The sequence below is a fragment of the Gekko japonicus genome, unplaced genomic scaffold, assembly GCF_001447785.1.
Source record: "Gekko japonicus isolate JY-2015 unplaced genomic scaffold, Gekko_japonicus_V1.1 scaffold469, whole genome shotgun sequence".
NCBI lineage: Eukaryota > Metazoa > Chordata > Lepidosauria > Squamata > Gekkonidae > Gekko > Gekko japonicus.
The window spans coordinates 578,512-605,553 of record NW_015173138.1 but is presented as its reverse complement, the minus strand read 5'-3'; the positions used below and the strand labels follow the sequence as shown (position 1 = coordinate 605,553).

General features: G+C 43.1%; 1 protein-coding gene across 1 annotated transcript in view; it reads right to left on the bottom strand.

Moving 5' to 3' along the window:
* Positions 1–27,042, bottom strand: part of LRP2 (LDL receptor related protein 2) — a 241,739-nt gene that overhangs the window by 128,862 nt on the left and 85,835 nt on the right. Inside the window, exons 5-14 of the mRNA XM_015422244.1 lie at positions 23,944–24,054; positions 23,725–23,838; positions 23,005–23,121; positions 21,343–21,486; positions 20,363–20,482; positions 12,919–13,047; positions 9,033–9,202; positions 5,043–5,266; positions 3,238–3,444; positions 1,102–1,304 (exon numbers count right to left, since the gene is read on the bottom strand). Coding sequence (XP_015277730.1) covers positions 1,102–1,304; positions 3,238–3,444; positions 5,043–5,266; positions 9,033–9,202; positions 12,919–13,047; positions 20,363–20,482; positions 21,343–21,486; positions 23,005–23,121; positions 23,725–23,838; positions 23,944–24,054 — 1,539 coding nt within the window. The remainder of the gene's footprint in view (positions 1–1,101; positions 1,305–3,237; positions 3,445–5,042; positions 5,267–9,032; positions 9,203–12,918; positions 13,048–20,362; positions 20,483–21,342; positions 21,487–23,004; positions 23,122–23,724; positions 23,839–23,943; positions 24,055–27,042) is intronic.

The window sequence follows — 27,042 nt, the reverse complement described above, 5'->3', positions numbered from 1 at the left end:
CATGATCCAACTAAAACTAGGGTTCTCTTAAAATAATCTGAGTATAGTAAAAGATACTCTGTACATTACACACACAGGCTTCTTGTTTAAAATGAATTTTTTGTTTTCAAACTACAATCCCTATTTGTATATTTTAAGTCACACTGATTTCAATGGGAAAATTAACCATGTTCCCATCAAAAACAACAGGATTTCAAATTGCTTTGTTTGGGCTGTATCCTGGCTATGTTTTATTACACTGATATTATAGTAATATGATCCAAATAAAACTAGGGCTTCAAAACTTTTAAGAGTAGCTGCCACATTTCAAAAAGGTAGATGTGCTTAATTAATATAAATAAGCAATACTCACTCAAAGGCTTGGGAGCCACATGTAACTCTTTGACATGTCACCTGTGTGGCTCATATTCCACACTTCAGGAAAGTGGGGAAGGCCCTTGCCTGGTGGTATTTATGGTTGTCAGGTAGTCCCACCTTGAAATAGCCACTAGTGAAGGAATCAGTAAGCTGCAAGCCCCCCTGAGGTGCAGGCCTCATGAAGTAAATGTGGCTCTTTTGGGTGAAGATAATTGTGAATGTGGGTCTTCAGGAGTCACGGAGTGAGTACCACTGACACAAATGTCCTTTGTGGTATTTATGGTTGTCAGGTAGTCCCATCTTGAAATAGCCACTGCCGAAGGAATCAATAAACTGCAAGCCCCTCTGAGGTGCAGGCCTCATGAAGTAAATGCGGCTCTTTTGGGTGAAGATAATTGTGAGTGTGGGTCTTCAGGAGTCACGGAGTGAGTACCACTGACACAAATGTCCTTTTTTTTCTTTAAATGTTAATATATTTTTCAAAGACAAGCCAAAATCTCATGAGGAAGAGTGGGACTTGTACATGCAAATGTGTGCAAAGATCTCCCCCAATGCTCATGGGTGTCACAGCTTTAACAGTACAGATTCCCAAGAGGGAGGGAAGGAATGTTTGGACCGAATCCATGTTTGTTCATTCACATTGTATAGTGCTCACAACTTTGGAAAACCTACAGTTGAATACATGATCTCACCTACAGCAAGTTTAAAGAGGTTTACATCTACTGGCTCTCTCAGTTGACTTACCAAGAGGCTGCCTCAGAGCGTGATAAACTGTTACTCCGTATGGACGTAGCGACGACTGATAAATAACTTGTGGGTTAGAATCAGCAAATTTATTAGCCTTCATCACTGCCATCTTTGTCCAGTCGGTAAAATATACACTGTGTTCAAAAAGGCTTATTCCATAGGGATGTGGGATCTGTGATCCTCCATGAACTATTGTTCTCCTGTTCAAAAGATACATTTTTTTCTGTTTTACTGAAAATGGAGGTTCTACGGGCACAAAATCTCTACTCCTTGTTCCCTTTGAGATGGAGAGCTTTTCTGAACCAGGTTTTCGCTGCAGTTCAGCTTTTTAACAGCATCATTCCCCCTCTAACCGCCCCCCCCTGCTCTCCTGTTTGTTTTTGAAGTTCTTCCTATGATCTTTCAGACCATCAGACAAAAAAAACAACACTGGGAAAACTTGAGGAAAAGCTAAGGCTGCAGTCACACACACTAAATAATCCACTTTCCATCCACTTTCAATGCCGTTTCCAACTGGATTTTTACTGTGTGAACTGGCAAAATCCAATTCGAAAGTGGATTATTTAGTGTGTGTGACCAGAGCCTAAGAAAACAATGCCTGGCAAATGATACTGTGTATACGGGATGGGAAAACCTGATGCAGTTAAGAAACCTAGCGGTAGAAAGCCCAAAGACCACATAAAATGACTTTGTTAACTGCCCTATATTGCATGGTTTGTATACTGACCATCTCAGAAAGAAAATCACATAAGCAGCGAAAAGAGAGAGAGAAAAGATTTGGTAATACAAAGTAGAGGTGTCAAGGAGAAAATGGAGATTTTAAAGATGTCTGCAACCTCAAACATGCTTACTTAGGAATTAAGATCCACTGAATGGTGAAACTTAGTTCACAGGACTAGGCTATGTGAGGGACAAACTACATGCCGATGTTAGTTAAGTTAGAGGGGGGAAACTTAATTTTGTAACCCTTGTCTTAACCATAACATTCTTAATGAAACAAGAGTACCTCACAGAAGAAGCGTAATTTTAACAGATCAACTTTCAGGCTTACAAGAACATTTTCCTGTGTTATTCTAACAAGCTACCTATGCAGTTGTTTCTTGTCTAACTAGAGAAAAATGAGAACCCATTAAAAAAGTAATAAAACCTGTTCACTGGATGTAATGCTACATAATAAGTTCTAGGGCTTTTATCTTAGAACAAGAAAGATTATTCCAACTATTTGCATTCCTGGTTCACTAAAAAGCCTTGAAAAGCACAGATTACAAAGCCAAACAAAGATATCACAGTCAATTAAAAGGAAGATGTTTTCTGCTGCAAATGAAAACAGAAAAGTACGCAGGAAGCAGACACAAGGTGCCAAGGCTCAGCAACAACGTAGAGGTGGACCCAATTTAGGGCATGGTATTTGCGGCAGAGATACTATTTCCTATCAAAAATGCATGCAACAAGAATATCATTCCCTCCTTCTGTAAGTATATGGAACGACACACGCAGCAGGTGTTCTTCCACTAATAACCTGACTCACTATTGCATCCATACATTAGGTAGTCCATGACACTGTCACTGCCTAATCACACTGCCTGGCATGTGTTGTCCTTAACCCTGCAGCCTAGTTCCATTGCATCATTTGATGTTTTTATATTATAATCTTTGTTTCCACTATTTTTAATTGGATTAAAAAGTGTCCTTATTACATTGTCTTTAATTGTGTAATTATACTGACACTATACTGTCCTTCTGGCAATTTTTTTAGAAACTGTAATCTGCCTTGAGTCCCGGCAAGAAAGGCAGACTATGAATCAAGTAAATAGAACAATGATTGCATAATCTGCCTTTTAATTGGAGTATACTGTCCTTTTTAAGCATGTAATCCACCTTGAGTCTCAGTGAGAAAGGCAGACTATAAATCAAATGAATAAAATAACAGTAAGAAATAATCTAGATATAGTGATTAAAATGTGAAGATCAGGCATTTCATAATAGAATTTAAAACATTTACCACTAAAGAACAGTCTTGTGAAGACTAAATGAAAATCCACACTGAAGCACTCGTTTTTAAAAGGATTTTTAAGAAATCTGAGCAAACAATTAAACAGCTTGGGAAATGTGCAAATGAATTCTTCCTCGCACCTTTGTAACCCATCGTAAGTTACAGTTTCAATGTAATCAAATCGGCTATCCACCCAGTAAACTCTCTTTGATACAATATCCAAAGTTATCCCAGCGGGCCAGCCTAGTTTTGTCTTGATCAAGTCTAGACGGTTTGTTCCATCCATGAAGGCTCTTTCCACTTTAGGATTGCCAGAAAGATTATCCCAATCTGAGAAAAATAAATAACTATAAAAGAGGAAAAAAAGTTATAATTTTTTTCAAATCGTTTCACCATTTAAAGCCAACATCTCTTAAGTATTTTAAAATTAGCTACCTGCACAGTTTTAACTTGACTTACAGATACATAACAGTATACAAACTGCTTACTTAGAATGTCACCCAGCAGGGAACTTGATGGGGAATATCTATAAGGCTTACATAAACACTCTGTCCACCTTGGAAGTTATCATCACTTTTTGCACATCTGCTCTGTTGCCCATCCTTGATGCTATGCCCAACGAACTATTCTGACCTTATCAATGAAGACATTTCCAAGACACAGAGAAGACGAAAGAGCAATTCATGCATTGCGCCCCCAATCATATAGTGCTTCAAATGGTGGTTGCTAGAGAGCAGTCGGGTGGATAAGATAACGTATCATGTATAGTTTCAGTGCGTGGATCTCCCAAATCATTCAAAGGATCTCTCCAGTGTTGCATGCCTTTCCCATACAAGTGGGTTTAATATACAATGAAACCCCAGCCAAAGGCAAACAGACCCCAAATTTATTCCAAGAGGAGATGATTAACATAAGGTAGGCTGCTGCAACAAAGCCACTTAGATGACTGGCAAAGTATCAAACAAGACCTCCAGTTCATTTGACAATTCTGTATCCATGCCAATTAGTAGGAACCAGGATCTGAATCTTTGTAAAAATTAAGATCACCCTTGAACCAAGACATAACTGCAAGGCACTGTCTCCGTTCTCATATTCAGAAAAACCAGTTTGCCGCGGCGCGCGCTTCTTAGTTGTGCGCCGGCTTGTCCTGTGATCGGCACCTCTCCCTTGCCATGGAACCTCCATGGTACCTCCACAGGACCTCCACAGGAGGTCTGATCACGTAACTGCGCAGTAGTTTGCCCCAGGGCAAACAGCCACGCTTCTCCTCTGCAGTTTCCTGCCCGTTTGACCGGGGCCCATGTATAGTTTCAGTGCATGGATCTCCCAAATCATTCAACGGATCTCTCCAGTGTTGCATGCAGACCTGATGCCTTTCCCATACAAGTGGGTTTAATATACAATGAAACCCCAGCCAAAGGCAAACAGACCCCAAATTTATTCCAAGAGGAGATGATTAACATAAGGTAGGCTGCTGCAACAAAGCCACTTAGATGACTGGCAAAGTATCAAACAAGACCTCCAGTTCATTTGACAATTCTGTATCCATGCCAATTAGTAGGAACCAGGATCTGAACCTTTGTAAAAATTAAGATCACCCTTGAACCAAGACATAACTGCAAGGCACTGTCTCCGTTCTCAGATTCAGAACCATCTTTCTCTGGCTCTGAGCCTGCAAAAAGTTCAAAGCAGCTACCTGCCAACCCTCACTACACCTTTAGCTTACACTGATATTAGGGAGTTGCAAATGTTTCTCTCCTAGAGTTGACCAAAATGCCCAGACCCAAATTCAAGTGCCGCTGCTCCGGAGATCAACATCAGCAGAAATGAACACAGAAACATTAAGTTGAATGGGCACAATATCTCAAAGGGAAAGACTCAGATGACATTTATTACCCAGGCTGTAAATGAAAGGGATTCAGTTTTATCCAGTGTTATTACTCACCCAACTGTAGGATCAACAGCTATTCCTCTAGGGTTTCCCAAACCTTCTGCAATAAGTGTTACACGATTGGTTCCATCTAAACTGACCATGTCGATTCTATTGACGCTGGTCTCCACTATGTACAGCTTATTGTTAATCCAGTCCACAGCTAGATTTTCAGGTGTGTCAACTGAAACATTTAAAACTTCACGGGCATCAGAGCCATCAATGGCAACTGAAAAAACCTGGAATTTAAATATGAATTAGAATGATGGGGTCTTTGGATATTCATTTGGCAAATCGGTTGTTAAGAAATTTATACACAAAGCTTTACTCATAGCACAGTATTACATTTCACATTATCCATGATTTCCTCCTGTTCCCAGAGACTGGGGCCCTGTTCATACGAGGCGTTTTGGGCCAGGAGGGGGACGGAACGGGGGCGGAGCAAATGGGCGCGATCCCATGGCAACATCTGGGAATCGTTGCCTGCCCGTCCCTGATCCGTCCCTACCGCCGAAAACGCGCACTAAAAAAGAACCACCTACCTAGGTGGTTCTTTCCAGTAGAGCGCCTCAAGCCGGGCTGTGGGATCGGCCAGCACGTCCTTGCGCCGGCGCATCCCGGCCCCCGGCCGTACTCGAGCATGCGCAGTTCGGCAGACTCCCCCTCCCATCTGACTCTTCCTCCCCGGCATCTGATTGTGCCGGGGAGCGCCGCGGCTTGGGGGATCCGTGGGGTCCCGCCGCGCGTCTCAACTTTGGTGCGGCTCAGATTAGCCGCAGTTCAGCCGTCCTTTTCCCTGCCGTGTGGCAGGGACCTGGGTTTTGCAAACTGGCTATGAAGGAATTTGCCATGGTTAGGAGTTGTGATGCTACACCTTAATTAAAGCAAACCATGGAAGAGACTGAGGAACTGGTTCACTGAATAAGAAGAGAAGAGAAGTATAAAAGTCTACTACATGCTCCCAAACACCTAAATCCTGTAGGTCTGAATATCTGGGGGGAGGGGGAATAATCAAGCCTAGGCTTCAAGGCACTACAAATGCATGTATGGAGGGCAACAGAGCTTTAAACCAAAAGTTGATGTAATTTAACTAAGAAGATGCTGAAAGCTAAACTCGTTGATGATTTCATTAGTTGGCCAACTTAGCTACATAATGTTGGTTGGAAATGTTGATCAAATAAACTCATCTAAAACAATCTCAATAAAATAAATTATACCACCATACTGCTCTAGATTTTAGAATTAAAGAATGATCAATCAGTGCATCAGATCTAAATATCCAGTGCTTGAGCTGAGAATTTGGCAGGAATTTTATCTGTCATAAACTCATATTCTGTAGAACAGAAGATTGTATTCCTGCTATCCAATAATGATGCTGTGACAGACTGCACAGAAAAGCGGGCTTTTAAGATGCTGTTTGTATCGGTGTCAGGGAGTTCAAGAATTAATCTTCCCTGGAGAGTAGAGCTTAGGTGATTGGCTGCTCTACTTGCACTCTGATTGGCCAACGTCAGCTGAGAGAGGAAATACAACAGCTGATCCGGAGGGAAAAGAGATCTTTGTTCTTACACAAGTCTTTTGCAATTTGGTCTTTCTAACGTCTGGATCAGCAGCCAGAGGGTTTGGCTTCTGAAGGAAGAGACATTTGGGAGTCAGTATTTTATGACAGGCAATAGTCAGAAAAGTACTTCTGCAGAGAGAAGAAGAGAAACCCCATTGTCTTAGATATATTTAAACTGCTCTGAGGGAGAATTTTAGATTCTCAGGAAAGCTACAGAACAGCCCTATACAGACAAAGGATACTGGAGAAGGATTTGCCAGAAGGTCTGGGTAGTTAGAGAGAACTCCCATACAAGACAAATAGTAAAAAGAGTTATTGCTTCTTAGGGACAAGGAGAATAACTTCTTGCCTGTGAAAGGGGCTGGGAAAAGAACCCTGGTCTGTGATACAAGGGAGAAGCTTAGATACCTCAAGAGTTAGTGAAAAGCTGTAATATCTAAAGGAAAACCTAGAACTCTGAAGGAATAAACCTAGAAACATTAATAAGAACTGTGTGAGTGCTGAATTATGCTAAACAAAGGTCCCTGCGGTACCCCACTGCTTACCACTGAATTATGCTGAATTATGTTAGTGCTGAATTATGTGCTGAATTATGGGGGGAAGCTTAGATACCTCAGGAGTTAGTGAAAAGCTGTAATATCTAAAGGAAAACCTAGAACTCTGAAGGAATAAACCTAGAAACATTAATAAGAACTGTGTGAGTGCTGAATTATGCTAAACAAAGGACCTCTCAAAGAAAGAAATAGAAAGCCTTGAAACAAAACTACAAATACACTCTCTTGAATGTTCTAAGAATTCAACTCTGCACGTATTAGAATGTTTTTTACCTCAGCAATCTCAAAATCATGCCTATTCCAATTATACATATATTCCCTGCCTGTTTAATAAAATCTTTATTCTGTTTTTGAAAGTTAATTTGCGTCAAGTGCCATTTCTCAAGGGTTTAAAAAAACTAGACAGCTTCTATATTTTCAGTAGAGTTCCTGAGCTGAGAAAAAGCCTAAACTAAATATCTAAACAGGGTGGAACAGTCAAGTCTTTTATGACAAAGAATATATACACGCTACTGTAGGGCAACTCAGTCACTGACGGTAACTGAAGATCTGGCAGAGGGAAAAATCTGCCACACAGTTGGGGAGATACAGCGGTTCGTCATAAATGCATATGTATCCTACAGAGTCTCTCTGTTTGCATTTGCAGCAAAGAAGTTAAGGTCTGAGAGGGTATTGTTGATGGTGGTTTCTTGAAACTGTAGTCTGTCAAGTTTTAATCTGTTTTAATCACAATTTTTTATATATTCTAGTTTTACATTTATCACTGTGTTATGTGGCTTCTCAACCTGTAATTGCCTATAGCTATATACAATAAACTATTTGACTGACTGACTAGCTACATGATGTAATATTCATTGAACTTCCTTCACAATTCTATCCATTGTGAATCATTATTAAGTTGCATCAATTATGGTAGGTAAGAACTGCCCCAGCCATAGTTTTAAGGACTGTGGATATGCCCCTGAGTCTTAGTGATAACAGAGGCCTCTGAGCAAGTGTTCCACAAAAAAATAAGATTATGTTAATCTCTCTTGCAACCCTGACAGACTTTCTTATGGCACCTCCTGTAAGTTCCTGTTAAGAGGGCTTAATTTACCAATGTATCCTAACAACTCAAATTTAGCATTGATATTTGTGTGCTGATACTCATTTAATGAAATGTTTGTAACTTTCCCCAAAGAGTGTTTTAAGTCCAGATTTCTCCTAATGGCTTCTGTGTAAATTTCCAGCAAAACCCCCTGGCAGACCACACAAGGACCAACACTGAGATCTTCACCAAGACACGCGAGGCAGAAGCAAGATCTGTTACTGTAGGATATCATGCCCCTGGAGTCCTGAAAAGAACTCAGAGTGCCATACAAGTTAACAAGCTGAGAGGAAACTCACCCCTCACCCCACAGAGCGACAGCAGAGATATTCAAAGATTAAAAGCAAAAAAATGAACAAAGTATTGGCACATAGTACATAAGGCTGTCAATATTGCTTACCCAGTGCTCAATTATCTGTAATATACTTTATCTGATTTTTATCTTCTTGGAGAACACAGAACTTTCACATTTGAAATGATCAAATGTCAAGAAATTACAAAGAGAAATACATCCAGGTTTGAAAGAATGTCTACTATTTCTCTTAATTAGGTTTTTGGACTCCATTTCCAATAATATCCAGAGTTGCTCAAGAGAGTGCCATATAATGGCATGCTTTGTTTGATGTATTACATGTAAGAGCATAGCTTGCAAAATATGGTAATTATCGCAAGACCATCTCAAAGTTCGTTTTTGTTGGAAAACAAAGAAAGGCCGTGCATCTGTTCACAGAAATGAAAGGTTATCAACACATCCTTGCTCTTGGATCCTTCTACTTCCAAGAATGCCATTTTGCTTGACTTACTTTATCTTGCACTGTATCGGTCCAAAATACCCTGCGCAGCTGAAAGTGGAAGTCCACGCCAACAGCCACTCCACGATTCCAAGACTGTACCAAGGTTCGAAAACTCCTTCCATGAACATCTCCAACCAGCAAATCGCGGCCATTGGAAAAAATAATTGAAGCAACTCCCGCTGAAAGTATAGAAGACATGGATATAATACAGGGGTCGCCAGCTATTTTGAACCTGTGGGCACCTTCAGATTGTGACATGAGGTGATGGACACAAGCACAACATGGCTGCCGGAAGAGGCAGAGCTTCCCCTTCTCTTCAAGCTAGTTAGCCTCCTTTCCTCTCGGATGCTGCTGCTTGGTAGGAAAAGAACCCTAACACATACCCCCCAACAGGTGGGAAAGAGGATAAGGTCCAGTGTATCTTACATTCCTCAAAGAAAATCTTTTGTGCTGTGATTTCCACTGCTGGAAACAATATTTTTTCCACAGAGAATCAGAACAAACCCCACCTGGATCCGCTTACTTCCTGAAAATGCTTGGCAAGTGCCAGAAAAGGTGCCCACAGGCTACGTGTTGGGGACAACTGATATAATATATGCTTGATCCTACAGAGTACTAACAAAAGAAGTGTGACTTGGTGCTTTTCTGCTGATACCAGCAGCAGAGCTTGTGGAAGGCCTGCAACCAGATGGTGGGGAAAGCTGTGACTGATTGTTCACCAGTTTCTGTGTCTGGGCTTGGAGCCTATGCAATCAGCAAGGAGGCGACTTTGCAGCCCATGTGGACAATCAATAACAGTGCACCAATGAAGCCTCTGCATCAGACTGCATCCTAAGCCGTCACTGCAATATGGCACAAAGCATGGCATCTGCAGAGTTTACCAGTGAACGATGAGCGGAACCTGATTTCTGGTAAGATATCAGAATCTTACCAGTGCTCATGGTTATCTACAGGAACTATGCAGCTAACTGCTCTGTAACTGAACCTTCACTGCAGCTCACGGAAGGGCCAGAGCAGGCAAGAGCAGAGAGGAGAAGGAGGCACTGGGTGAGTATAAACCCCCTCTTCTCCATTTCTGAGGTTACCAGCTACTGAAACGACACTACTTCCTCTCAAGCCAGGGTTGATGATAAAAGCAAGACCCTGACTTTCTGACTGCAGCCCCTCGAGCTGGAGGAAAACTGTGCAAGGCTCCCCAAGAGACACTGTTCTCTCACTGGAGATACAGCCCTTACTCCGTGAAAGGGACCTGTAGGATCTGACCCAGGTTAGCCAAATGGACATTAATTGGCAACTTATAAAAAGGATGTCCAATAGTGAACAGTGCTAGTCAACCGAGTATGACCAGACTATCAAATATAAAAGTATACCTACTGCATAAACTGTCTAAAATCTAGCTCTTTATGGATTACATGACAATCTTAGTATAACAGACCAATGGCTGTATTACAATTGTAGTATGGTTGTAAGCAAAGACCTAAATGCCTACCTGGAAACTTGCTAGCCTGCACAAATGAGTGCCCATAAAAGTCAACCCAACTGTATCTATGTCCAGAAAAGTATTCATTTTCTAGTTTCCCACATGTGATTATAATCAGAGCCAACACCATTCAGACAAACTACCACACAGAGAAGTACACATATAGTTAGAGATTGTGGCAACACTCTTCACTTCCAGTGCAACCTGTAAACTGGGTGTCTGGGCAGAATTACACATGAGGTAAAGTTTCATGATTCTTTTTATTATTGCTTTTATAATTTTAATACAGGACAATGTAGCTAGCGGGACTACAATTTGAAGCAGAAGACCAGTGGAAGGGAAGAGAACCTGCTTGGTCACATTCCTGTTACCCCATTCTCCTGCTGATAATTCCACACCCAGCTGACAACTGGCTTGCCAGGGACAGCCTATGGCGAAACATTAAACTTCCCCACTGGGGATTTTCAGCAGAAAAATGGCCCTGGGGAGAAAGAATTTAAAAGTTCCCCATTCTTTCCAGCTGCAGTTACCATTAGGGTATTCTTGGGACAGAGACATTTCATGCAGTCACAAAAGAACAAGCACGAAATTTAGGCATCACCTTTATAATATGGGAGATGGCAAATGCTTCAGTGGTGCATTAATCCTACACAACAACACAGCATATTAAGAACGGACAAAATTGCTCACATTTAAACAAACATATCCTTGAAAAGATGATGTATATTTCTACTGTATACACAGGAACTATCATTGTCTAAAGCTGTAGGTTGTCTTACACAGGCGGGTTCTAGGTTTTGGAGGGCCCTGGTCAGAGAATACCGAATGGCCCCCTCTCCTCTCCTTACCCCCACCAGGCTCCCTGCTCAGACACCTCCCTTCTAATCCACCATCTGCCCTCCTACCTGCCTCCATGGACTTCTGCCATCTGTTCATGAGCCCTCCCGCTCACAATAGAATCTGAACACTCCCTTTTCCCGACAGTGTTGGGTAGTGTGCAGCTAGGCACACTGCTGCTGTGTCCCACCCATACACCCTGTCCCAACTATGCCGGGAAGCACAGCTGGACTTTAGCTGCAGTGTGCATGGAAAGTGTTCACAAGTGAGCAGATGGTGAAGGGTGTACAGGCAGGTGGCAGGGCAGGTACGGGGAGTGGTCAGCAGCTGTGGGCCCTGGCAGAAGACCCAGGCCCTGGCAGCTGCCCTATCTCAGGGTATGCTGATGTCAGCCCTGGTCCTACAGGAAAAAACCCATCATATTACTGTGGACCTTTCGAATTAGTAAAACCTTATCTTAGAAAGCATTTCACTCATTCCAAAAGAGAAAACACATTCACCAAAGTTTTTTTTAAAAAATGATACCTTATATTTCAATTTTTCCATCAGAAAACCTGGGGGGGGGGGAGAGAATCCAAATGCCCACCCCAGCCTTCACATATTCAGCTGTAGTTTCACATTTGAAGTATACATTGCCATCTAAGACCATCCTAAGCAGAATTACAGCCTTCTAAATCCAGAGAATTCAATGGGACTATTAGGGTATAAGTCTACTTGGGATAATGCTGTAAAATTCCCCTACAACACTACTGATAACTAATGTATATGTAAAAATGCTAAGAAAAATCTATTAATTTCATTTTAAGACTAGGCAATTCCATCCCAAATTAAGCACTTTAAAAATCATTCATTTCAATGGTGGTGTTACAATCATGCTTAAATTGCTCACACTCCATAGTCCTCTAGCAGCAGCTGGACAAACACTTCTCAGGGGTGCTTTAGGCTGATCCTGCACTGAGCAAGGGGTTAGACTAGAAGGCCTGTATGGCTCCTTCCAGTTCTATGATTCTGTGATTCTACATGGAAGTCAATGACACTTAGAAGTGCTTAATTCAGGGTAGATTTTGCTCACTGTCATAACTGACTAGTGGAAAGTTATACCATCCCTTTTAAGCAAACCAAAGGAACTGGTTTGACAGGAAAACTGGGGGACATGTTCTGGCCTCGATCCTAAAGTGCCATTCAATTGTGGCTGCAACAGTTCCTCTGACAGATCAGCTTTTCTGTTTGTAGTGGATGAGAAGGCTTTTCCAATACCACCCCACTTAAAAGTCTCAATTTGCCCTCCACACAATATCTTCAGGTCCACTGACCTAAAGGACTGTCGTTTCAAGAGGCACAGAAGGCTGCATTGAAAGGGGAGAGACAGGGCCTTCCTCTAGCATGACTCTGCTTCTGCTGCTTAGGACAGAACGCTGGGAGGCACTGCAGGGTATTAAGCATGCCTGCATGATACTCAAGGGCACTCCATTTATCACAAGCATATAAATGCCCTTCAAGCTGCTGCAGTCTGACAAGATCATGTAAGCTTTTAAAGGATCGCTCAGGGAAATTCAGCTTCTGGAGCTACTGACTTACATGAGGTATTGGCTCGGCAGTGACGGTGATGCTCAAGGACGTATCCTTCTGCACAGTGACACTGATGGTGGCCAACACGATCTTCACATCCTTGGTCACAGACACCCCACATCTTGCAATCATCGAAGTCTGGGTAAGAATGGAAAGGGTTACAAATGCTACTGAATACACTACAGCCGAAGGGACTGGATCGTTTCCCCTCATGCAGAGTCCTGGCTGATAATGATTTTCTTTTTAAAAAGCCAAACAAAAACGTTCCTTTTTTTTTTTTTTAAGACATCGTTCTTAAAAACTCACCCAACCACCAAATCGCTATTTCTTTTCTATGCAATCCAACCCAACGAGCCACAACGCAATTCTCTGCTGAGCCAACCTGGGGCCCTTGTTTATTCTCAATTCACACATGTGCGCACACACACACACATCACATTAAAATATCATGTTTTCTTAGACAATGAGACTGCCTCCTGAGATCGCAATTCCTTGCCAGTTATCTTTTCTTGTCCTGACCCAGATAGCTCAGGCTAGCCCCATCTTGTCAGATCTCAGTCCTGCTGGGATGGATGGGAGACCACTGAGGAATACCAGGGTCGTGACTCAGAGGAAGGCAATGGCAAACCACCTCAGTCTCTTGCCTCGAAAACCCTACAGGTTTGTCAGAAGCCAGCTGCAACTTGACAAACCAAAAAAGAAAAAAAAAGATCTTTTTTTTCAGAGACTTGGAGACCCTCCACCAGATCATGCCATGTTCTGTGCATTAAATGTTAAGCGCCGGCAAGTCGCTTCCGACTTATAGTAACCCTATAAATTAATGTCCTCCAAAATGTCCTATCGTTAAGAGTCATTCTGAGGCCTTGAAAACGGAGGGCCATGGCTTCCTTGATGAAGTCAATCCTTCTCATGTTGGGTCTTCCTCTTTTCCTGCTGCCTTTAACTTTCCCTCACATTGTTGTCTTTTCCAGTGACTCTTGTCTTCTCATAATATGACCAAAGTACGATAGCCTCAGTTTAGTCATTTAGGCTTCTAGGGGAGCAAGTTCAGGCTTGATTTAGTCTAGAACCTACTTTTTGTCTTTTCAACGGACCATCTGTAAAACTGTCCTCCAACAGAGAGCCAGTTTGGTGTTGTGGTTAGGAGTGTGGACTCTAATCTGGGAGAACTGGGTTTGATTCCCTGCTGCTCCACATGCAGCTGCTGGTGTGACCTTGGGTCAGTTATAAGTTCTTTCAGAGCTGTTCTCGCAAGGGCAGTTCTTGAGAGAGCTCTCTCAGCCCCACCTACCTGACAGGGTGTCTGATGCGGGGAGGAGAAGGGCAAGGGATTGTACACTGCTCTGAGACTCCTTCAGGTAGTGAAGGGCGGGGTATAAATCCAATCTCTTCTTCTTCATATTTCTTTCTTCCTGTCAGCTTTCTTCATTGTCCAACTTTCACACCCATACATAGTAATGGGGAATACTATGGCATGAACTAACTTGATCCTGGTTGCCAGTGACACATCCTTTAACTTAAGGATCTTTTCTAGCTCCTTCACGGCTGCCCTTCCCAGTTTCAACCTCCTCCTGAGGAACAGAAAATCTTGAACAATTTCAGTTTCTTCATCGTCTGCCTTTAAATTCTGTAATTCTGTAGTAGTCATTACTTTTGTCTTCTTGATGTTCAGCTGTAATCCTCCTTTGGCACTTCCTGCTTAAACTTTCATCAGTAGTCGTTTCATGTCTTCACTGTTTTCTGCCAATAATGTGCTATCATCTGCATATCTCAAATTGTTAGTGTTCCTTCCACCCATTTTCAGTCCACCTTCATCTAAATCTAATCCATCTTTCCTTATGATATGTTCTGCATACACATAAAAGAAACAGGGAGCTAAAATACATCCTCCTCTGACACCTTTGCCAACTGGAAGCCATTCTGTTTCTCCATATCCTGTCCTAACAGTGGCCTCTTATCCGGAGTACAAGTGGCACATCAAACTTATTTTCCCCACAAATACACAGAAGCACTTGCCTACCTGAGGGACCACCTTTCTCCATATGTTCCCCCAAGGGCACTACGGTCAGGGGGGCGTCATCTCCTGGAATTTCCAGGCGCTAGAGATGTTAAATTTGCGGTGACCAGGACCAGGGCATTTTCGGTGGCGGCTCATACCAGGTGGAAGGAGCTCCCGAAAGAGATCCGGGCCCTGCGGGACCTTTCTCAGTTCCGCAGGGCCTGCAAGACGGAGCTCTTCCGCCAGGCCTTTAAGTAGGAGCCGCCGCCACCACTATTCCACCTCCACCTCCTGTGCACTGTCGTATTACCATCATGATTGTTTGGTCCCTACGGGGGGAGCGAGGTGCCTGGGCACGGATTGGATGATAAGATCTCAGGGAGCTGCTATGGAGGTTAAGATCTACCCATCTTGGTTAAATCTGTATTGCAAATTTGTTACTGTATTTTATTGTAATTTATTGTTTTTAAATTATGTGTTTATTGTTGTAACCTTGGCACATGGTGCCCTTGTCAGCTGCCCTGAGCCTTCGGGGTAGGGCGGGATATAAATCCAAATATAAATAAATAAATAAAAATAAAATAAATAGACACTGGACAAAAACATACCCTTTAAGCCCACAGCACACACCAAACCTGTGTCCTTCCCCTGTTTTCCACGATAGGACAGGAAGGGGAGAAATAGTAAACTCAGGGCATAGAATGCTAAGAGCTTATGGGCCAAACCAGACACTTCAGCAGCCACAGGTCCAACCCATTTTAGAGAATTTATATATGCTGCAATGGTACGAAGTGCCGAAAAACTGTCCAACAAGATCTCCTGGTCCCACTGTGCTGTGGGCCCAGGACCTCGCAGCATTTCTGAATGGCCAAATCCTTCTCTAAAATAGCCTCGCTGGCCCTAGATCAGATCCATGGTTGCCATAACATCCAGTTTGGCTCTAAGAGTGACAGGCTCAAAGCATCACCAGCTGCAGCACCAGCACCCACGTCTTCTACATGGTTCCAATAAGGTTTCGTTTTCCTTCAACTGGCCACAGACCAACAGTCACCTTTGGAAAATGCAGCCTTTGTGTTAGGCTCTGACACAGTTTCCAATCCAGATTCAAAAATCCAAATGCTTCCACAGCCATCAAAAAAGCAGATAGCCTTAAGCAAGTACCACTGCCCTGCCCCAGCCTAACCCATTTTAAATAAACAGATGTATCTGAGTTTATTCTAATGTGCAACCAGAAACTGTGCAGCAAGGGGAAAAATTTAAATGAGCAGTGGCAACTGAATTTGTGTGACACAGGGGAGATGAGGTTTAATAAGGAGTTAAGTTTGTTCTTCAAAAATAAACAGATACAGATACATTTCCTCAGTCATTTTTCATTCCTTCTTCTCTTGCTTGCTTGCTTCCTTCTTTCCTGTTCCAAAGAGTTATTTATGTTTATTCAGAGCTGGGGCATTGGGGAGGGGGGGTGCTACACTGATTGACTGTGTTGTAGGGGGAAAAACCCAGACTAATTAGAATCTTCCCAGAGCCCTTGTGACAGACCAGGAAAGAAATCGAAATAAATTTTATCTCCATGCTATTTAAGAGCTTACCCAGTCTGATCCTGGGCACGAAAGACTGCTTATTTCATGAAATAAAACCACGGCAAGTCTACGATAAACAGAACTGTTTGGCCTGACTTCTGTGATTTATGAAAACTGTCTTTCTTCAAATGTCAGGGGCCATTACGCAAATAGCTCCAAGATATTCCTGAGCATCCTGTTTTACTGGGATGGATGTTGTCTAATCAACTTTCTAAATTATTATGAGTATTTTTATCACAAGGACAAAATCAAATGTCTGGGTAGTTGCAACCGTTTGAAAGCAAAGCAAATAGCCTAACAGCTTGTCTTCAGACATCGTGCCTGAAGCCAGACTGTCTCTTATGCTCTCATCCAAAGACACGAAGCAACCAGAAGATTACCAACACTAATCTGGACTCAGCTTTTGGCATTAGCAGATTAAACACCTTCACCTCAATAAACATTAGGCCAGCGGAAACTGGATCACTGTGTTGCTCTCCAGCTAAGGCAAACATAAGAGCAAACCAGAACTCGCTGCTCACAGAGATGATAAACCCGTTTGGGTTACACCACGTCAGACTGCAGACGGGAGCTCAGGTAGTTGAGTGCTCCTTGAAACTGAAACATTTCTGAACATATAGAGCTCAAGTCAGGCAGAAGATTGAGCTAGATCCTCTTCCCCTGACACCGCAGTTGCACTCAGACATCATGTACAAACTGGGGTTTGATTAAGAGTCCAGTAGCACCTTAAGGTTTCCAGGGCATATGCTTTCAAGAGACAAAGCACCCTTCTGAATCTGGAGTCTGTTCACACTGGACGTGTTGGGCTTCTACACACACACACACACCCTCCCCTTGCATGGGTGCCAAGATTGAAGATGCAAGTTTTTAATCAAGATCCTCTTCTTTGTTATGTTCAAATGCAGGGCCTTAACAAACTGAAGGTGCCTGTTTCTCAGCTGGAAGGGTTCTTGCAGTACCATCTCTAAAATCACCTTCCCGGGAATATGCCTCACTGAACAGACTTGAGTAGGATTCCGAGGAGACCTGCTTAGGATTGCACTCTTAACTAGGTTTGGAATACTGGTTACTGGGAAAGCAACTAGCTTCAATTTGTTAAGGCACCCACATTCAGAATTAGTGAAAGACTTCTGTCTTCCGTTTCAGTGTGCCATGTAGGGGGAGATGGCACACAAAAGCCCCACAATTAACCAAATTTGTGCAAATCATAAACAAACTCCTGACTGTTTATGATATGATGTCTGAATCCAACCTAAGACTTCTGGAGGGTCTCCAAGTCTGCTGATGAAAACTTCAACTCCCTGGAGAAATAATTCCTAATGCCGTCATTCAAAAAATAAAACTTTCATTATTGTGCATTATCAGACTAACTACAAATGAAGACCAGCTCAAGGAACTGAAGATGTCCCCTCTGTTATTTCAGTGCCTCTGGATCTGGATTCTCATCAAAAACAAAAGTTTCACTGAGGTCTGAAGTTCATGCTGAAGAGAAGTTAGCCCCACCAGGTTTGGCCCTTCTGTCAAAGTTTCAGAGTACAATTCTTTATTTATTTATTATTTATACCCCGCCCTCCCCACAAGCAGGCTCAGGGCGGCTTACAGTAATTGGTACCCTGTACCATAAAAACCATGTACAAAATTTAAACAACTTACAACCACAACATTAAGCATTAAAAACAGTCCAACATTTAAAAATTAAAGTGCTAGTGATGGTACTCTTTGATGGTAATCATTGAATGAGTCAGATGGCGCACTAACCATTTTTATCGGCGACGATGATCTTCAGCTTGGTGCGATAATATAAAGCAAACCCTCCCCGGGACCAGAGTCAACCCAAAATCACTGATCTTGGTGGTGGAGGAGGAGGAATGGCGGCTCCTAATTGAAAGCTTGGTGGAAGAGCTCCATCTTGCAGGCCCTGCGGAACTGCAAAAGGTCCCGCAGGGCCCTGATCTCTTCTGGGAACTCATTCCACCAGTGTGGAGCCACCATTGAAAAGGCCCTGGCCCTGGTGGCCGCAAGCCTGGCATCCTTAGGGCCAGGAACAGTCAGTCGATGTTGTGTTCCTGACTGTAGTGCTCACTGGTGTATATATGGGGAAAGGCAATCCTGCAGGTATGTCGGACCCTGGCCATATAGGGCTTTAAAGGTCAATACCAGCACCTTGAAGCGGATTCGGTATGCTATTGGCAGCCAGTGCAGTGCCTTCAGCACAGGCTGGATGTGCTCCCATTTAGGGAGGCCTGTCACCAGCCTGGCTGCGGCGTTCTGCACTAACTGCAGCCTCCAGATTTGCGACAAGGGCAGCCCCATGTAGAGAGCGTTACAATAGTCTAGTCTCGAGGTAACCATCACATGGGTCACTGTAGCCAGGTCATCACTGCCGAGGAAGGGAGCCAACTGCCGAATCAGCCAAAGGTGGTAAAAGGCCGATTTTGCAGTGGCTGCTACTGGGCCTCCATTGTTAAGGAGGCACCCAGGAGCACTCCCAAACTCCTAACCTCCGACGCTGGCACCAATGGTGCCCCACCGAAGGTCAGGAATGGGAATCCCACCCCCGAACCACTCTGACTCAGGCACAGGACCTCCGTCTTCGCCGGATTCAGTCTCAGCCAGCTCAGCCTGAGCCATCCAGCCACGGCTTGTAAAGCCTGGTCCAGATCTTCCGGTCTGGAGTCCGACTGGCCATCCAACATCAGATAGAGCTGGGTATCATCAGCGTACTGATGGCAACCCAGCCCGTGCCTCCGGGCAATCTGGGCAAGGGGGCACATATAGATGTTAAATAACATCGGGGACAGCACTGCCCCTTGAGGCACACCACATTCCAGTGGGTGTCTCCTGGACTGCTGTTCCCCTAGCGCCACACTTTGTCCCCGACCCTGGAGAAAGGAAGCAAGCCATTGCAAGGCCAGCCCCTGGATCCCCAAGTCGGCGAGGCGGTGAGTCAGCAGCTGATGGTCGACCGTGTCAAACACGGCCGACAGATCTAACAACAGGAGTACCGCCACACCACCTCGATCCAGATTACAATTACAGGAATTCTTGCCCTAATAACGGCACACACGAACACAACATGAAAACTGTAACACAAAACTGTAAAACATATAGCACTATAAACCTAGACATCAAGCATGAGTTCTCTGTTTGACAACTGGAATATCTCCTTTAATACCCATAGTTCAAAAGCTTGGTATTTGCAGTCCCAGCGCCCAGAGAAGGAGAGAGGGCAGCACCAGGCAAGAACCCCTTTACAACTACCCACCAATAAAACAGTCACGAACAACATTTTGGAATAAAATGTGGAATGAAACACCCACAACTTTATTAGTTACAGCTGTAAGAAGTCTTGGCACAGCATGAGTCCACCGAATCCTGGCACTGACTCACCCACCTGCCAGTCTAGGTACCCCATCCCACCCAGCCCATTTGCTGGCGTGAGAAGAACCTTGGGATGGCAGGTTGCTGGATTCCACAAGGATGATCACCCCTGAGTGGTCTCCCCTGCCACCTGAGCATGAGGATGACCCGCTGGCAGCCCCCGAGCTGGGCATGCCCCTTGAATGCCTGGCAGCCCCCAAGGTAGGCATGCCCCTTGAAACCTGGTAGCCCCCGTGCTGGGCATGCCCCATAAAAGCGCTCACGCCAAGATCCCTTAAGGGGATCCCCATATGCCAGGAAAATGGGCCCACAGGCCAGTTTTCCTAATAACAGAATTATAAACCTAGACATCAAGCATGAGTTCTCTGTTTTCGACAGCTGGAACATCTTTAATACCCATGGTTCAAAAACCTTGGTATATTTTAGAAGATGTAAAGTTTTAACTATAACATTCTTGAGTCAGGTAATCAATAGCTCAACGTTCTCCCCTTACCAATGCAGGTGCGGCTGTCATTGAGGCTGATTACATATCCCGCAGGGCAATAGCATGCTCCTCCAGAGGGTGAAGAGTGACAACGGTACTGGCAACTCAAGGCCGCACAGCGAGATATGTCTACAAAAAAAAGAACACACAGTTTGAATGCTAATTGTGGTGGAACAGCTACAATTTGGATCAAACGACTGAGATGCACAATTACGGTTTCAACCAACATTGCTTTACTCATGTGAAGTCCAAACACACAATCACTGTGACAGTATGATGCTTACAATTAGGTGACCTCAATGTACACGTGATGTCAAGACATCACTGGAAAATCAGGCAATTTTGCAACATGAGTCTTACAGCAGCTCAGCCAACAGATATGACCATCAGGGTTGGTTCAAGTTATTTTTTCACCGCAAGCAAAGCATATCAGGCAAGCCCAAGCTGAACCTCTCTGGCATTGCCTTGCGAGACCAACTTGGACCCATCTAGTGGCAAAGCCTATTGCCTCCTGAACCACTAATCTCTGGGACTGAGTTAGCCACCCTCCACCCTGGTGACCACAGCCAATTTCAAGAACAGCAGTGCAATGCTAACCATTCAACTCAAGTCAATGGGTTTAGAAGGGTGTAACTCTGTTTAGAACTGCACCGTTAGGCACAGGAGCTGGGAATGCAATGGTCCAGATTAGCAAACCGGCCAATGCACTGTACTTCTTGGTACAGCAGATCTTGAAATACTTAGAAACACTTCAAATACTTGGAACTAATTTTTGTTAAAGCAGAGTCTCTCTTTCAAAACGTATATGGTAGAATCATTACAAAACCAACCACTATTCACACAAGTTCAACAACATTTTACCACGACTGCTGTGACAACTGTGTCGCTTATTCTTGCCATGACTAAAAATGCTTTTCCTGTTTCCCACACTGTGATCTCAACAGCAATTAAGAGTGGCCCACATGGCAATTCTGGCGTTCCACACTCACTGCAGTGTCTGCCTGCTGTTACGTTGGTTTCGTCTTCTCCATCAGGACAGTCCGGAGTCCCATCACAGAATTTACCAACTGGAATACATTGCCCTGATACAGGGCAGGCCCATTCACCTGGGTAGCAATCTCGATTACCACTCTCTAAAGAAAGAAAATCATTGAGCATTATTCTCAAGTTGTATTTCGTTTTGGAGTAAGGTTTAACTATTGTCATTAATTCTCTAATTACGAAAGACTACAACATATTCTAGCAGACAATCTAACTTTCTCTGACTCGTCTTGCTCCTTCAAAATACATTTGAAAAACCTCATCTTCTATTATTACCATGGGCTATCTTGCATATTCCGTAAAGGGGACTCTGGCTTTGCCACCAAGTACATATTCAGTCCAATCAAAATTCCTTAAAGATTGCACCTTTATGGTTGCATATGTTTCCAAACATGAATCCATCACATTTATACCCTACATTTTTAGATATAACCTTAACTATCATTGAGAGCAATCCTACACAGGTCTACCCAGAATCCTACTCAGGTCTATTCAATGGGGCTCATGTCCAGGAAAGTGCTCTTAGCATTGCAAAGTTGACACATTAAAAATGTAATGTGCGAAGTGGCCCTGTTTCATCTGGGGGGGAAACAAATAAACCAGTATTGTTGGTACTAATGTTACTAATATCATGCATGTTAAAATAAGCCTTTATTTTATAACAATTAAAAAGTGATTAGATTAATTAGGAATAAATAACTGGGATGATTTATAGGCCACATTGTCCCATTCTTCAGGAAAGCCACTAGCCCCAGTTATTGTCACATATGGAAGGGTCTGGGCATGCTCCCTTTCTCCTCAATGGGGACCAAAAACAGTTTACATCATTCTCCTCTCCTTTATTTTATCTTCACATCAATCCTGTGAGGTAGCTGAGACAGAGTGATTGGTCCAAGGTCACCCAGCAGACTTCCATGGCAGAGCAGGGATTCAAACCTCGGCCTCGGCCTAGTCTGACCACCTAACCACTGCACCACAATGGCATGCATCATGCAATATTTTGGATCATGAACTCTGCCCAGGACCCTGTTCTTTAGAAGAAAAGAAGGAGAAGACTTGTTTTTTATATCCTGCTTTTCACCACCTGAAGGAGTCTTGGAGCAGCTTACAATCGCCTTCCCATCCCCTCCCCAAAACAGATGCACTGTGAGGTAGGTGGGGCTGCGAGAGCTCTGAGAGAACCGTGACTGACCCAAGGTCACCCAGCTGGCTTCATGTGGAGAAGGAGTGGGGAATCAAACCCCATTCTCCAGATTAGAGTCCGCCGCTCTTAACCACTACACCAAACTGGCTCTTTAGAATGCGCCATGTTAATATTCTGTTGTGCAGTGGTCCCTGGATAAAAACTCTGATATATTACAGCTAATATTTTAGGGACTACTGAATTCCCAAGGGAAAAGCATGCAACCCTAACACTGCAAAGACAGAGCCCAGCTTCAGCCTGTTGCTCTGTGTTCAAAACTTAGCAACAAAAAAGACAAAAATAATGTATATGTTAAATAAGCAAAATTCCAAAAGTGGGCGGATGCAAGATGTTTGCTGAGTCATGTTCTAGAACCTTAGAAGAGTTAATAAGATCTTATTTGTAACTGTCACATTTCATTCTTTACCACATCCAATCTCATCTGCATTATCTTCGCAGTCGTCGTCTCCATCACAGATCCAGGTCTGATGAACGCAGCGACCGCTTGGGCAAGTGAAGAAATTCCCTTTGCAGGTTGCATATGCTGAGGAAGAGAGGGGAGGAAAAACCATCAACCTTTAACCAGAGTCAAAGCGCCAACTTTTTAGCTGTCCTTCGGCCCTCAACACCTGCACATGGAAATAAGACTACTTGATGTTTGATAGAACCTGCGTTCCCTACAGGCTTGACCTTATTAACATGGAGATGCTCATGTGTCCTCATCTAGGAATTTTCAGGCTCAGAGCAACCATGTTCAGTGTGCATACAAGTTCAAAATGGCCCGTGTGCACATTAACTCTGCCTCATTATGGGTAAAAGTCACACGACTCCAAATAGTTTTAACTGCACATTCCCTATTTAACAGCTACTGAAGCTCGGCCGCCATGCTCACTGGCAGCATTTCCAAGACTAACAATCAATATGTGTGCATGACTAGTAGAAACTCAATACACATCACAGCAGATCTTAAAAGTGCTTTCCAGTGCATATGACAGTTAAATAACATTAAAAGTTTTAAATGGTTAGTGGGGGGGGGGGGAATCCAGAAAGCAAGTAGAACTACTGAGGTAAACTGTCCTGGTATTTTAGAACATTTGCGGAGTGGATTGTAAAGCAGTCAAAGATATGCAAGCGGAAGCCAGCGTACTGCAAGAGTGTTCATCGCTCCTGTCTCCACAGTCATCGTCATGGTCACAGACAAAGGCTCGAGGGATACATTCTCCATTCCCACACTGAAACTGGGTGTTGGAGCAGCCATGTGCTGAAAGGAAGGAAGAAGACATGAGTGTGTTCCGGAAACAGAAGTACACCAATCAACTGATAAATGGCTAGCAGCTGTTTTGGGGAGTAGAAATGCGATACTTACTGCAGTTGGTCTCATCAGAAGCATCTCTGCAGTCCACTTTACCATCACAATGCTGGCTTGCATTAAAGCATGCTCCATTGGAACAAGACAGCTGATCACATGCTGGGTACTCTACAAGGAGAGAAGTTGTTTAAGTGCTAGTTAGATAAACAATACATGACATAGTCTGATTTGTTTTGGCATCATTATTGTTACTGCTTTACAAAAACAACAGGATTCCCATTCTGAAATCAGTCTCTGAACAATCATCAGTTTCTTTACCACTGTTTTGGGTGGTCAATCCATCAATCAATCTTTCTGCAGCAAATGCTTATAAACATCTGTGATACAAGTAATAAATAATTTGAAGAATAAACTCTTATATTTAAGCCACTGCTGCCTTTGCCTAGATTCTCATGCTCTACTCAGTACTGAAACTTCTTTCCTTTCAAACCTTCAATCCCAACTCATCTCATAATGGGCTCTGATCAAGCAAACACCTGTTGGGCTTAAATGCTGCTGAAATCAAGGGGGCTTTAGTAAACAACTTGTCCCACTGAAGTCGACAAGATCCAGGCATACTAACTCTCTCTGGTTCAGAGTCATTGATTTCTCACTCTGATCCGCCAAGTCATTACCCATAAATCCAGCCGGTCCAATCCAGTACACACACAGTGCTCTGTGTGAACATGGTGCGCCCCTTTCCCACTGTACGCGTATTCACTAAAGTGAAGAGGGCAAACTCCACTCACACAGATGTTAATGGCCACAATCTAGAGAAAATTAGCCACATCCCATTGCATTAAGGTAGATGCACAGTTGATTTCAATGGGAATACAGTGCTACTAACTTTCTCTGGGGCATGTGTACCAATGAGCTCCGGGCCATAATTCTTCTCCATCTTAGATATTTTATGGATCTCTATTTGACTTCAGGTTTCCATTCATTGCTTTCCTGAGACTTTCATTCAAGTGTAATACACAATTTAGGGCCTGGCTCCAACCTGGCACACACAATGAGACAGGCAGTAGGTTCTAAATTTGTTACTGCCATGTCTTAACTGCATAGCCTCAATAAGGACAGTTAACTGTTCATCTTTCATTAAGGAAGGGAAATACATTCCACAATTTTTCAGACAGGTAACAGATTATTATTCCAGATGCTGCTTTAGCTAAGACAGATGTCACAATAAGGTAGACAGCGTAAAAGGCAATATTTTCAAAGCTATCTAAATAATTTATAGTTACTGCTCTGAAACCTAAAATGTAATTCATGTGAATTTCAGTTACATCTTAAACAGAATTAGATCCTTCAGAGCTCGCTGACTTCAGTGTACTCAGAAGGATGTAACCCTTCTTAGGAGGCCACTGTTAATCTCCCCAGTTAAAATGTACCTGTTCATCTTTGGGGAAGAGGGAGAATCAGGGAACATAGCACATAAGACTAAGGCCCATTTGTGAGTACCCTCGAGGGACAATCCCAGAGGAGGCCAGCATCTAAACAGAAGAATTTCCCCTTATGCACCATAACCCTATAGCACTTAACCCTATTACAGATGATGTTATGAAGGCTGGCTGATACAATATTCTCTCTCTCTCTCTCTCTCTCTCTCTCTCTCTCTCTCTCTCTCTCTCTCTCTCTGTGTGTGTGTGTGTGTGTGATGTGCTGTTGAGTCACAGCTGACTTACGGCGACCCCAACAAGGGGCTCCCAAGGCGAGTGAGACACATAGGTGGTTTGCCATTGCCTTCCACTGCAGAGTCCTTCCATTGTGGTTATGGGCTATGCCATGCCCCCTTCCCTTACATAATATTCATTACATTAGCTGAGCTGAATGAAGCCTCCATGAATTCTTAGAAATGACAGTTCAGAAATCAGGAAAACCAGATGCTTCGAACAGAAACTGTAAATTCTGTTATCAGGATATATTTGGCAAATTAAGGGAATGTAGGTTTAATTTATTATTTGTCTTTGTTATGGAATCTGGAATATTTTGTACTTTGCATAGGCTAGACTGCCAATACGAATTTTGACAGGAGCATTGAGGTATCAAGGAGTCAAATCCTCCATAACCACATTTTCTCCCAAACTGTGGAGTTCAGGATCACCCAGCCCTGTTTCCAAAGTGGAATCAAAGCTTAAGGAATTCTGTCTTCTTTTTTTGAAGTTCTGTACAGAGCACTGTGTATTTTGCACTTTGTCACAGCTTTTATTAGCTCAAATTCCTTTCCTTCTCCTATGAATTACCAGTATATACTTATGCATGGATAAAATGCGGCGAATAACCAATCTCAATATAATTACAAGATTCTTAACGTGTGCTGCCTTTAGCAATGCAGGTGTACCCAAGAAAACTTTGCACAAATGAAACACAGTGCTTTATAACTTTTTTGTTTTATCAGCACACACATCTGCATCACCAATGTAATGAGGGAAAGACTGCAACAGAAGCTGCATCGAACTATATATATTTGGATTCTAGAATTAATTTTAGAAAATCTAGGAAAACCAGAATATAGGGAAATGGTGTAGTCCGGAGAAAATGTTCAAGGAAGAGAATGCTGAAGATCTGCTTATCCCTAATTTAAAGAAGAGTTAACCTACTTTTAGTAGTTCACAGGTCACAGTCCCTGACATAATGTGACCAATCTCAGTTTTGGCAGGAAATCTAAGGAAGACTTCTTTCTCTTTTAAGTTCTACAGTAAAATGTCTCTGGTCACAGAATCATCAAATCGATCGGCCTATGGAACGTTTTATGAGAAACTTTATTGCAGTCAATTCAGCTGCAGAGTGGTGGTGGGGGGGTCATTTTAGGATTTTTCAATACAGATTTTTTTAAAGGCTCCGTGTTGCTATTTAGCTTCATTTTGGAAAAAGCCAACCTTTGTGACTGTCTTTCTAATTAACTGTCAGTAAGCAATAACAACAGAACCTTAGGAGCCAATACCAAGATGATTATCAGGGACAACAGGTCATTAGGGCTAAATGAGATTTCTCTTGACAATACTTTGACAGCTGCTGTGGACAGCCGCATGCAGACTTCACGATGATGTAGAAATGTGGTTTTCTTCAGCACACTTTCAAATTGGTGGAGGTGGGGGTTATAAGAAGGGGGGGAAG